Here is a 13,366-nt window from a genome sequence, read left to right as displayed (position 1 = left end):
AGTTTTCAACGCCTTTCAATGAATGAGTGGGTTTTAGATTTCAAGTGCGGTGTCGTCAAGTGCAGTGGCGTATGAAGCGCAAATCGAGCCAAATACTCTGAAAAAACACAACGAGAGAATCTTACAAAGTCATTTGCATGTGTTAAAGTTCCATAATACAAATTCAAAGCGTTTGGTTTTGAGGTGACAGAAAACACGCGCGGTGGTCGCTCGCGTGTGCCAAAACAACACCGACGACGTTGTCAACGAGTGCTCAACGAGCGTGCCATATTAGGTATATAGAACTGGATGGAACAGGAGGCTGATATTCCTGAATGAAAACACGGCTATTTGCGCAAGAGGATTAAACGAACCAAAGCGTTTCCGGTGTGCGAACGTGGCCTTGAAGGAAGCTGTGAAATTCTCTTCTTCTCCGAAACGGAAACCTGAGCAGGGAAAAACCATTGGCGTAACGAGCCAGATTTATTTCATTGCACATGACTAGCGGCTGGCAGTGCAGGATCGACCTTCAACATGCATCGTAATCAAGCGCTTTTTGTGACTCAAATGATGGTGTTTTTCAAGGTTTTGGAGTGTGCCGTTTATCCATCGATCCAATGGTCGCCTCAAAATCCTCTGTAAGTCAACATGTTTCTGTCTGTAGGTTATTTATGTGTGATTGCTATTGAGATTGCGTAAATCAGGGATTTCAGTCAGACCTTTCAGCATCTCGTCCGATTCAATTGTCGAGCCATACCTGGGTTGTGTTTTTATGTCGGTTCTGTGAAATTCACACGGTTCTTACGAACAAATCATTTGATTTAATTCCCTACAGAGATTACAAAATTTCCTATTGTCTCGCATTCTAATTACGTATTTTACAATTGCTTTAACCATTGTACGCTCGCGAAGTAAATCACTGTTATCAGTTCGATCGTGTAACGAGGAAATTACTCCGTAAACTTATTGGCGGTTAACTTATCGTGTAATGTGTCAAAAGATACTGATAAAGCTTTTGGCGCTTAATATTTTCTACAGCTCTGGTCATGAAAGCCCTTTTTATTCCTTTACGCTAAAGGGAAGCAATTTGGTAGCTACAAACTGTTTATTTGTCAACGGAGAAGGCAATATCGTGGTTGCTGAGTGCCAACTTTCATTACACGTTCTACGATAAATCCACCATGAAACCTTCAGCTACTAAAGCTTCGCGGTCAATAGTTTTTGTTTCGTTACATTCATGCCGCGTTGTTTACATTGCCCTCGCGTTCTGTTCTGCGTCCTGAAAGCCTTTTTTCAATTTATACCTTCTCGAAAATAGCGTATTATAAAGTCTCTGTGCTTGATATAGTTTATTACTCGTTCTATATTAGCTTGACATCTATAAGATACAATAATAACTGCAGAATTGATAACCCTTGGAGCGTCGTGTGTACTCAGCATGTAAAAGTATTTTGAGAGTGTCTTGGAAAAACAAGAACGCTGTGAAACTGAAGACGTGGAATGAAGACAGCATTCCTAATAGTTGATGTGTACACAGCTAATGTAGAGCACTACAAAATTTGTCAATTTATATTTAATTTGCAACCTCTTTTAATTAAGTGAATACCACCGTGACAAACGTCTTGGGTTAGATGCGGACGAATTTAAAGGAACCACATCTATTTTTAACAACAGCTGTTTTAGAAAACTTGTAAACCGAGGCAACAGGTTTTGATGGGTAGAGTGCATGCACAGAACGTGTTTTTAGCGTCGCTAACTTTCTGGATGCTAAGAACACAAACCAAGGTCTTTATTTACTTATTTAATGTGCTTGCATCAATTTTTTTTAACCGCTTGAGTTGCTTTTTCCGTTCGCCTTTAGCTGTCGCAGCCTCAAACAACAGTGAATGACCCATCAATTGTTATGGGTTATCCAACGTAAATTAAGTTTGATCAAAATGCGTTGCTCTTAAACAATAGGACATTGCAGATAAGCTGAGATGCATGTAGCGTAGAATCAAGACAATTGATTACCTTGAGTCTCGAGACAAAAGACATATGTATGAATTCGGCTTCGGGCAGTTTGTCTTTGCGGGTAATCCTGTTTGCACAAAAATTAAGTCTGCGAACTTATGGAATTTGAAATCCCCATATGTTTTTTCAGTTAATTCTGTTGTTTCTAAGGATAATATTGACGACTTTCAATTAGAATAGAAAGAAGATCACATTTCGAAGCGAAAACTCGCAAGATGTAGTGTAAAATTGCAATAACATTGCGCAGAAATCTGAAAAAAGTCTGTAAACAATTTTGGCGTAAACGTAACTCCGAGGGGGCCAAATTTTACCCTTGTTGAAAGCTGCACTCGAAATCACTAAACTTGAAATCCTATAGTTGAGGGATCAGTCAAAATATTGAATGTTTTGATGCCCACACTGAGCTCAATTTCGTATCAATTTATAAATTCTCCAGGACGAAAATTGGACTTAATTTGCAAAGTGATGAATGACACATTCGTCGGGTATTAACACCTTTTGTTCTTAGGGAGAAAAATATAAAAGCTAGCCATTATAGACTAGTTCGTCGTTTCTACAGATAAGATACTGACATGCAAATATTTGTAACGATGGCGTCATTTTTAATACACACTGTAGTTTCAGTACGTCTGTAACAAAGCTCGAGTTTAAAGTAATTAGAAAGGAATTAATGAATGTAGACACCTTTGGGTGTTAATCGCTTCCTCTTTATTCTATTCCCTTTTTCCGACTATTGAATTTCTTAACTGACAAGAAAAAACGTCCTTGGTGCATTTCACAGCAAAGTTGTTTTGGTTTAAACAGAAATTCTAGCAAAAAAAAAATATGCATTAAATATGTTGGAAAAGTTGATTGAGTTGCTGCATCGGCAATTTGTGTCCATCAACGCATTAAGATATAATTACATTTGAAGGATTTTATAGAGTGTCAGATTGGTTTTTTTGATGGATCATGTCTGCGACGGTGTGATAGAACTTCGCTGAGGTCATGCCAATGCTATGTTCGCTCTGTTTAATCACAGAAGTGTCCTTACGAAAGCAAAGCTAAGAGCAAACGAAAATGTTGGTGTTGTCGCTCCAAAACGGTTACACTTTGCTCCGATAGCATCCATCGAATTTAACTTAAGGGTTACAAACTGGTACAAGCTTTAAAATCTCGCGTGTTCTTTGTTAATCATTGACGGATAAGAATAAACTCTTGGGGCGCAAAGAAGGTCAGGCGTATAAATTCCATTGAATGGAATTAAATTAGTGCACCAAGCTTTGCTTATCCCTTGTCAGAGAGGCTGATCGCGTCTCAAATGCACCTTGGCTAGCTTTGAAATATCTTCAGCCAATATCATTGTGTCAAGCCTCACTTTGGCTCTGTTCCACAACGTAATTGAAACTGTCTTTCTGCCTGAATATCGCTCTAACCGTTCCAACAAAGTTAATAAAAATTTAGGTGGACTGATGTTATCAGTGATCATTGCAGCAAGATATTACCCTAATATTCAACCAAATGAGTGCTTTCTTTAAGCACATACGTATATATTAAGTTCAGGTAATTACAAGGCGATATGCGTCTTCTGCTGTTTAAATCTACTACTGACAGGCCCAACAAGATTGAATAAAACAGGCTTTTTAAAAAATGTTAAATTCTCTGGCGAAGTTAGCGATCTAATTTTGGTATAAAAATAAACTACTAATTTTACTTGATGGACAATTTTAAATCGTAAGCCTTTGTGAAAACAAAAAACCAACCAAAGCAAAACAAAACAAAACTGAGAAAAAAAAAAAGCTTGCAGAAGCTCAATGTTGACCTTTGGCGGCCAAAACAGTATTAAGTCGATAAAAACAAAAGAGCGGTATTGAAAGATAAAATTGGATCGATAATTCCATGTTTTTCGACATGTCTTTCATTAGTTATAACGAGACTACTATTTCGGTTTTGTTTTGCCATATGGTGGAAATTAAGTATTAGTTCGTCTAAAAATTTCACAAATCCAACCCCATGCGTGGCAATGTAATAAAATTCCAGTAATTCCGAAAAAAAAAAAGGGGGGGGGGGGGGGGGGGCTCGGGTTCGCCCTTTGCATGCCGGGTCGTCTTGAATGTGATATGTACGCGCAGCACAAGCAAAAAGGGAACTGTTTTGGAGATGACGTTGTACAAACCGTCATGTCTACGTTTTTGAGAGCAGCATTATTTCAATATCACCTTCCAGTGCATGTCTTTTTTCCTTCTTTCACTTGCGAGTTTGTGAAGGAATATCTAGTACATAAGAAATTCAAATGCAAAAATGTTTGTGCCCGTTTAATTTTCACGCACCCGAGTTCCAAAAAGTGATGTTTCTTTAAGTTTTCCTTGCCCGGGAATACTAAAAGAAGTTATTTCAATCCTCCTCGATTCAAATAATCCTCTTTCAGATTTTTAAATTCTACTGTATGAATCCACCCAAGGTCGTGTTTTTGCAGTGTTTTGGAGTTTTCGAAGCCTACCTTCGTTGTTTTTGCGCACAATTAAAAGGCTCTCGATAAAATTGTCATTCACAATCTTATATTTCTAAAACAAGATGATAAAAACTGCAAAAGTGATTTCCTGTTTTTGTTTGATATGGCCATAGTTGGTTTAGCACAATTTCGTGGTGTGCACCCAAACACGCCAGCAATATGCGCTTTACTTCAAGTGACTTTATCCTGTGCACGCATCAGTGTAACTGTTGTTAGGTAAAGCGGGAACTTTCACTTTTTTCGCACAATTACAATTTCCAATTGTTTCCTTTGGAACAAAAAGCTTCAATTGAAATCTATCAGACAGATTATTACAAGACATACGGAAGTAATTTTCGTAACTCAACTTCCAATCACGCTATAATTAAGGAAGCGCACAGGAAACCTCCCAGGACTAGCGAAGGTTTCTTTCTCACGCGAAAAAAGACCAAAACAAGCCGCTTTTGTCGATATGGTTGCACTCCTGTCTGAATATCACGCCCGTGCGCGCACATTGACTCATCTGGTTTAATCGTTAATTCAACCAAGGGGCATTGTTGTATCTGCAGACTACCTTTAATTTCATTGGAATGCAAGGTACTGCCTCTTTTTCACCTCCCGCGATAGCGCTAGCTTGTCAACAGTCTTGACTAAATGAATGAGAAAAACATGCGTGTTTGAAGGATGTCCATGGGACGGCCGCCGTAACAACATATCTCACTGTTTGCGGCTGCCGTTAATGCACCAGTGTGTCTCTGTGATATTACTGGTTAGCCAAAAAGTCATCCTTACATAGAGGAGCTATACAGGTTTATCAATGCTTCGCCGTTCGATAAGTCATTATAATTTCATGAACACGTTTTAATTTTAGCGATGAAAACAGAGTGATTTTTACTGAGTAGTGATGTAAACAAATTGTTCTGCGTGATGTTTCCTTATCATAAATTTAGTTTTCTGACGCACAGCACAAGTTGTTTTGCCGGTTTAAAAGAGTTGTAGGTCAAGGTAAGATATGTTTGAGTATCTAGAGATGGGCAGAGCGGACACTTACACCCCCTCAAGGGGGGTGCCTAGAACACATTAATTATGTATAAGCTCGGCATATCGGAGAGCGTTATCATTTAGAATCTAACGGGTGATGCGATAGTTATTCTGGCGAAAGAACACGATCAACGAAAAAAGAAAAGAAAAGAAAAACAAATTATTTGTTGGCTAGAGGAAGAGTATAACGTTATTTGTAGTATAAACAAAAAAGAGCAAATTTCCACTTAAAAATCATCGTGTTCGTCGCTTTTTGAAATATTGGACTAAAAGGACGCCCTCACCACGCGCCTATATTGCCGAAAAACAACAAGTTTGCAGTAATAATGCTTTCCTTGTTCATCGACTTGGAATACTAAGAAAAAATTATTTCATCCCTATCATGTTGCTGTAAGCAGCTGTCTCGCGTCCTTTTTCGATTTAGACCAGACATGTAAAACAATCTTTTCTCATTCGTTCTGTACAATAGCGCTATAGTTATCTGATAATATTGTCATTCATTTTGTCGTCGCTAAGTGTGTATTTCCCTTTTATCTTGAAAGATATTTTCTTTTTGTTGTACAATTGTTTTATTCTTGTACGGAAATGACTGGCTTTACCGCTAGGGCATTTTAATCAACTCGTGACTCCATTCATGTAAAGTTATTGTTGCATTGTTATTGCGAGACACCACACGCAAATTCCTCTTCGCTTTCTATTACTCCATAAGTTTTTTCTTGTAATCTTTCATACCTTCTCCTTTATTACTACACAGTAAGTGACATCTGCAGCTTTCAGGCGTTCGTTAGGATACAGCTTTTCTGTTGCCAAAAATCGCGTGCTCAACGCGTTTGTTGTTTATCTTTCACCCTGTGGTTTGGCTAAGAGTGGTGGTCTGCCCATTTCCGTACGCACTTAAGCTCTCCTTGGGATATTGTTAGCACTAAAGGAGCCCCCTTGCAATGTTATCGTCTAGGGCTTATTTCTATTTTTTTCGGTAGTGTATCCGACATACCATAAACAAGGAAAGCATTTAGTTCTTTCCTTATTTATTTAATTCCTTTGTTAATCCCATAAAACGATAAAGCAACTTTATTTACCTCACAAGGAGTAGTAATCTTTTCAACTTGTTCCACCCCACCCTACTTTAATAGGAAGTTACTCTGATGGGGTAGGGGTTGACATTGCGAGACTTTCAAGCCCTTTTTGCGGTGGGGTGGGGTGGGGGGGTAGGGGTGTGAGACTTTCAAGCCCTTTTTCCGGTGGGGTAGGGGGTACGATTGTGAGACTTTCAAGCCCTTTTTGCGGTGGGGAAGGGGGTAGGATTGTGAGATTTTCAAGCCCTTTTTGCGGTGGGGTAGGGGGTGGGATTGTGAGATTTTCAAGCCCTTTTCATGGCGTGACAGGGAACGTTTTACACCAGTATTACTTCAGAGGCCTCCAGTTCAGTCCTCGAAGAAGGCTCCAGTATGGTGGCATCTGTGTCGCTTAATCTGTATGATCGAGCCTTTAAAGTTGAAGGTTGAATCATTAAGAACCGAGGATTAATATCCAGAAAACAAGAAATAGATACCAAGTAAAGTGTTTTGATGGTAATAATGCATAAATTTTAAGAGCAAAATTTTAGTTTTCAGTTCAGTTACCTGAAGATAAAGACAATTTTTTCGCCCATCAATTTAAACAACACCAGGCGAGGGAGTTCAAATGAAACCATGCGGCTCGTGAGATTTCTTTCTTTCTTAACGAGGGAAACGGTTTGGTCAGTTTGTGTGAATCAAAGTATGCAACGGAGTAGCGAAAGGATTGGCTAGAGAAAACGGATTAGCATAGCAGTGAAAAGTAAGCTGGGGTCAGATTCACAAACCCCGTCTATGTTCAGATGTATTTTAAGTATTGTTTCTCAACAGTGGATTATTGTTGGCATAGCAACAGACTTCTGTCGCGAAACGATACTAGGGTCTTTTTTCTTCCTGGGGTGCGGTAGGATATTCGTCGGGCGAAGGCCATTCATGTGGGTACGGGTCACGATAGACTTCGACCGCACCCAGGGATAGGAGGAGACAGATTTTTGTCGAGACAATACAAAATATATATCGCCTTTGTTTGATGATGGCGACATTAATAGACACCAACAAACTTGGCGCCCTCGGATATCGGATCAGATTGGAATTTCGGTAATGTTGAGGAGAGGGAAAACCAACAAACTCAGCCCACATATGTGCTCTGAGTGATCGAACTTGGCACGCTGGCGAGAGGCGAGTGCTGTCACCAGTGCACCACCGCAGCTCCCCAATATACAAGCTACAGTTGCAGATCGAAATTACTTACAAAGGAAAAGTCCCCAACAGTTTGTTTTTTAAGTATTGACTGGATTCAAGAAAGAGATGCAGTTATGTTTAGGCCTGGTTGTTTGGAATGCCCTGTCTCCGTAGGTAGATAACAGTGTTCACTAGGGACATCAGTCACAAAACCATGGCAAGATCTTCATTGTACCCCTCCCCCCCGGGGGGACTACTCCCTATAATTGTTGGATTATACAGTGAGGCTCTGCCCGGTAGGGTTACCTTTTTCAGGATGGAGTTATATAAAAATGTAGGTATTTGACGAGCTGAAGTATTGAAAAGGGTAGGGAAAACTGTCATTTAGGTATTTAAAAGGGCTTTTAAAAGTATCTTGAACAGACCCAACGAAAAAAAGATAGAGTGTTTCGCCTGTAGGTATGTGAAAGGGTTACCATTTCCTATGGAAGGAATATGAAGGGGTTACCTTTCCTGTAAAAAGAGGTATATTGAAGGGTAAGTGTTTGGACCTAGGGGTGGAGTCTCTCAGTATAAAACGTTCTTGAGTCCCCCCCCCCCCCCCCATGTATTGTAACTGGTTGGTTTTGCGATACAATAGTACTCTGTGTTTACGTTTGAATTTCGTTATTTTGGTTTCAGTTTTGACAGAAACGACAGCGTAATTTACGTTCTTCCGATGTCTAGAGTTCACATAGTATGCCCAAACCCAACGACTGTTATGAAAAGAGTAAAAGACAGCGCGTCCAAAGACAAACTTTATCAAAACCTCTGGATTGTGTCACGTGAGAGCTACGAGCGGTGCAACACAGACTATACCCAGGGGAGTAGACTGCTCCTTCGATGCAACAGTCCTCTCGAGCTTAAGTACTACACCCTAGTGTTCCACAGATACAGCGCTGTTTCCAGTCAAGTATTTATTCCAGGAAGAGAGTATTATTTTATTGGTATGTGTTGTAGGTATAATTATGGTTTATAAGGCCCTGACCACACGTTCACGCTTTTGTTTGCTTTAAACGTTTACTTACGGACGAGCGCGTTCTTAGGGGTTTTAAAAATCAATTAACGTTACAAAACGCTACAGGAACTATCTAGGTAAACTTTGTTCACAAGTGAACAACAGTTATATGACGGGTAAGCAGATATCTAGTTTGGAGCTCTCCCAATTTGTTCGCTGTACAGATGCTTAGAATCAAATCCTCCTTTTTTGTCGAACCTTCCAGAGGGATTGCCTCTCGTAAGCGACCAGATGGGGAAATTCCATTTGTTACTCTCGTGCAACCAATTCACGATAATTAAAAAAATCCTGCGACCGAGTTGTTAAAAGATTGGTATTTTCTTCTGTGTGTTGCAAATTACAATGATAAAAACACCTTGTCTGCTTACCGAGACCAAATGGGTGGTCTAGAAGCGCTTCTTTTTCAAAGAATAAAGGGTTAGGCTACGTACCTATGAACATTTAATACGGTAATCTCGTGAAAGTGCCAAAATCTAACCTTAGAAAAGAACAGAAACTATGACAGCACCACAGAAATTTTAAGTTCAACAGTTTTCGTTTGAATGGTGACCCTTGCAGTTTCATCCACAAAGCGTTTTCATGTTTTAAGGCCGGGCTTTGCGCTCAATATTTCATGCGGTTGTTATGTTGCACCATTCTTGAAACTGCATCGTCCCAAATTGGAATTGTGCAAAATTCTGCCTCCATAGAATGCGACCCTTGTTCTTTCCCATGATTTCATTGCTATCATATGTGCGATCCGTCATCTGAGATTAGTTTTGAGAGTTGAAAATGACATGGAATCATATTTTCAATAACGTAATCTTTGAGTCTTGGTGGACAGTGATTTTCGTCAGTGATGGAATGCAATCCCAAGCCATCACAGACCGTTCCGATGGAGTTTGACGATTGATGGCTAGATTCTGTTAAGATGTGACTCTCCAAATTAATTTTTAATCTGGTAAATTTCAGCTACTTCGGATGATAGCCGCGGATCGGTTTACAGCAGATCAGGAGGGAACTGCCAGCATGCAAATATGAAACTACGGATAACTGTGTGCATTAATAGCAAAGGTGAGAGTTATACTCAAATGGACTGGAAAGAAGTTTCACCAATGTCGCAAAAAACAACAACAACAAAACAAACAAACAAACAAACAAAAAAAAACTACCTTACCCTTGGAAACGGCTACGTATTGTTGTTTTCCTTCTTATTTATTCAGTATTGCTATGCTAGTCATTTTTCTCTAGACAATACTTTGCGCCACTCTCCCAGCATTGTTTGTTTTTGTTTATGTTTTGTGACACCAACTTCTGATTTGAAAACGTCCTCTTGGAAAAGAAAAAGGGGCTACTTCTTGGATTATAAAAACAAATCTCGTGATCCATCTGACATGTTGTTTCTCTTACAAGCGGCTTTTGTTGTATATTTTTAAGATCCTCGTTGCAACCGGCGCGCAACAACAACCAAAACAACAGCAAGAACAACGACGCCAACAAGGGGAACAACAAATATAAGGAGCACTGTGACGGTCAGTCAATCTACGATATTATCTACAAATGCAACCGCAACGACTGTTCGGGCCACGGAGTCAACGACGCATGCGCTTGTCGGGGGTGTCCGGTTACCAACAAGTCTACCGACCAGTCGGTCCAGTTCAAGTGCTATCACCAAGACAACGGAACAGGTGACGCAGAAAGTGTTGGCACGTGCGAGTACGGATGATCAGGTAGCTGAGCATCGTAGAAGTCTTCTAGAAGCAGGTAAATACGGCGGAAATATTACCGAAAACTCAAAGTAATGCCTCAAATGCAATTAGTCGCTTAATGAATACCAACTGTAGTACTTGGTTAAGCAGATATCCGACATTGAGGGTCCTTAAGGCGTTACCTTTGCCATGACAAAATGCCAGGAGGCTTACACTAGTCGTTGTCCAAATATAATTGGACTTCACCATTTTTCTGACAAGGGTGTCACTCCAGCCACTCTTGTCTATTCCAACTTGTCCCCAAGTTTGTTGAGACTATGTCTCGCAATCAGTAGCTAAGATAGCTAGCACTTCCCTTATGATTAATTTGAAAATCCAGCGGCACGGTTCTATTGTAATTTAAAAAATAAGCATACTTCAAGCTTGAATCCACATATTCTATTACACGTTTCTTCCATTTTACAACTCCCAGCTTCGTTTCCTAGGCTTTTTTAAAGTACTCTTTTAAAGGATTTTTAAAGTAAAAGTCTAACCATATATTTAAAGATAAATTTTTAGTTCCCTTGTAAAGAAATTCGTATTTCAGCCGGCCCGTGGGCTGCAATGATTTTACTTCTTAATAAAGCTATCCATCTAACCTTCGAGAGCAAGACGCCTTTTGTTTCACCCTCCGAGAAAAGAGTGGCTGGTGAAACAAAAGCTGGAAAGGAGTCTGCTCTCGCAGGTTAAGCATTTCCTGGAGAGTTCCTATTTATTCACTGTCCTTGTAATTTTTCTCTCAGTTTCAGGTCTAAATTGGATCATTATAATTCCGTTGATGGCCTGTCTTCTACTCTCGTTATTGGGAAACGTTATCTTAGTTTGTCGCTTAAGATTTCGGCAACAGGACTACGATCTACCGGGCAAGGACCATCAGGTAGATGAGGCTGTACCTGTGAAACGCTTGGAACCTCCAAAAACAGAATCAATGGTGGAAAAAACTTTATTATTATTCAGAAGATCAGCGGATGTAACGGAGGTTTGAGGAGAGGCTTGAAAGTCACTGAAACGGCGGAGAAAAGACGATGAAATGACTTCGCAGCCGTAAAGCTAGTCTAGCGTCGGGTGATGGGAGAAGAGCGATATTCTAGTTACAGAGCTTCAAGGCCATTAATTTATGAATGGAACTTTTAGCAGTGGAATTTTTGTCACTTTGAAAACGGAGTCATACCAGCGTGGAAGACGGTGTACACTATGATAACCGAGTGTCCAGATAAATGGCCTCGTGTTTTAATTAATTACGGTAAGCTTGAGATCAAGTCTAGTAAAACGAAAAAAGAAAGAAATAAAAGAAAAAACTCAAAATAAGGAAGAACAAGAACGTTTAACGCTCAAATTCTTCGCTATAAAGACCGAAAAATCATCCAGTATAGACACTGGATTCCCCATGGGGACACTATAGTCGACCTCGTTTAAGAGTGACAGACAATTACCTCGAAAAGCTGGGGTGGTCGATTCTAGGCAGATAGAAGAGACCAGAGCGAATAACTCTATCCAGTAGATAAATCGCTATCCAGCGGATAAAATTTTCTCCAACCAATACATTTTATCCGCTGGATAAAGTTATCTGCTCTTTAAACAACTGGGGCCACATCGATCGACTGCGTACATGCTGATATCAACTGAGGTCATATCTGACCTATCCTTCTACCAGTGTCAAGTAGAAAAGAGATCAGAGAAGTAGTTTATTATCCTGCCAAAATAGTGGCGAAAACCGTCGTTTGTTTTAGGTTGAATTGCTAAGATGTCGAACCGTTTAGTTAATTAACGTAGTGTTAAAAGAGCTAATACTCGAGTTTTGTGTTGAAGGAAAGCAATATTACCGTGTCGTTTTGTATTAAAAGACACGACCTAGCGACAATCAAATTACTATTTAATTATCTTATACACATTTGTGAGGTAGTTGTAGAGATTATTTTAAAGTAATCAGAGAAGGTTCATCAGAGATTTGAAAAAGAGATTTTTTCAACGTTTTTTTTTTTTTCGTTTTCTTTCGCTTAGATTGTTAATTTGAGTGAGTTCGCAGTTTTAATTTTCGATGATCGACTGTTCGTGAACCCAAATAGATTGGAAAACAAGAAAGTAGAAACGGGATGTCAGCGTTTAGAAGGACGAATATAGCTTGGTACGCGCTTCTCAAACTGAAATCTTCCGCATAATCACGTGATTTTCTCAATATTTTATAAATATATTTTAAATAAGATACTTTATTATATGTATATAATCTCTATTTAATGAAGATGAAATATTTTGAACCTGATATGTTCAGTTATCTGCACGTTGAAAAATAAAGTTCAGCACTGATTTGATATGGGCTGCTGGTCTGTCAGTGTAATTCTCCCTGCTTTACAAAAAGCACCAAACTTCCGGCCTTACTTTTTTTTTTTTACTAAAAACTGTCAGATGGCTCCGGATTCAGACTCGTTTCCAGTTTCCCCTTTTAATCGCAGTGGATCATGGGGAGCCTATCTGCTTACCAAGTTAGTAGCCCAGAGTGACGGGTCACTCGCTAGGCTCGATTTCCGCTGCTCCCTTCCCGAAAAGCAGCTGGCAATCGAGCCTAGTCATTCGCTTTCCACGATCTCCTGGGACTTTGCGCTGGCCTCTGAAACGTAGAGCGTATGTTCTACAGGCTACCTACTGTAGCTCCCCTCATGACTAAGTCACATGACTCGGCGAAGTTTCTACTGTGCCCTCTCAGTGGTACTGGGAACGAGTGACTGCTTTAGCTTTCGTTCCCAGGCGCTGCTTTTTGGCGGGAAAGAAAAGCGTAGCCTGTAACCGTTTCCCTCAAAGCCGGCCGCTCAGATGTTATTTTGACGACTGGGAAGATGACCGAGGA

The 13,366-nt window shown here is 39.9% G+C and overlaps 1 protein-coding gene across 1 annotated transcript; it reads left to right on the top strand.

The window, feature by feature from the left end:
- LOC146469916 (uncharacterized) lies at positions 1-12,833 on the top strand. Its single transcript, XM_085122771.1, has 5 exons — positions 1-617; positions 8,422-8,726; positions 9,749-9,850; positions 10,214-10,540; positions 11,268-12,833. The coding sequence occupies exons 1-5, from the start codon at positions 514-516 to the stop codon at positions 11,507-11,509; spliced, it is 1,080 nt and encodes a 359-aa protein (XP_084978897.1). The 5' UTR covers positions 1-513; the 3' UTR covers positions 11,510-12,833.
- The last annotated feature ends 533 nt before the right edge of the window (positions 12,834-13,366 follow it).

Source organism: Pavona decussata, unplaced genomic scaffold (genome assembly GCF_977016875.1).
Source record: "Pavona decussata unplaced genomic scaffold, jaPavDecu1.1 SCAFFOLD_115, whole genome shotgun sequence".
NCBI lineage: Eukaryota > Metazoa > Cnidaria > Anthozoa > Scleractinia > Agariciidae > Pavona > Pavona decussata.
The sequence above is the reverse complement of the archived record's forward strand: the minus strand, read 5'-3'. Positions and strand labels throughout refer to the sequence as shown.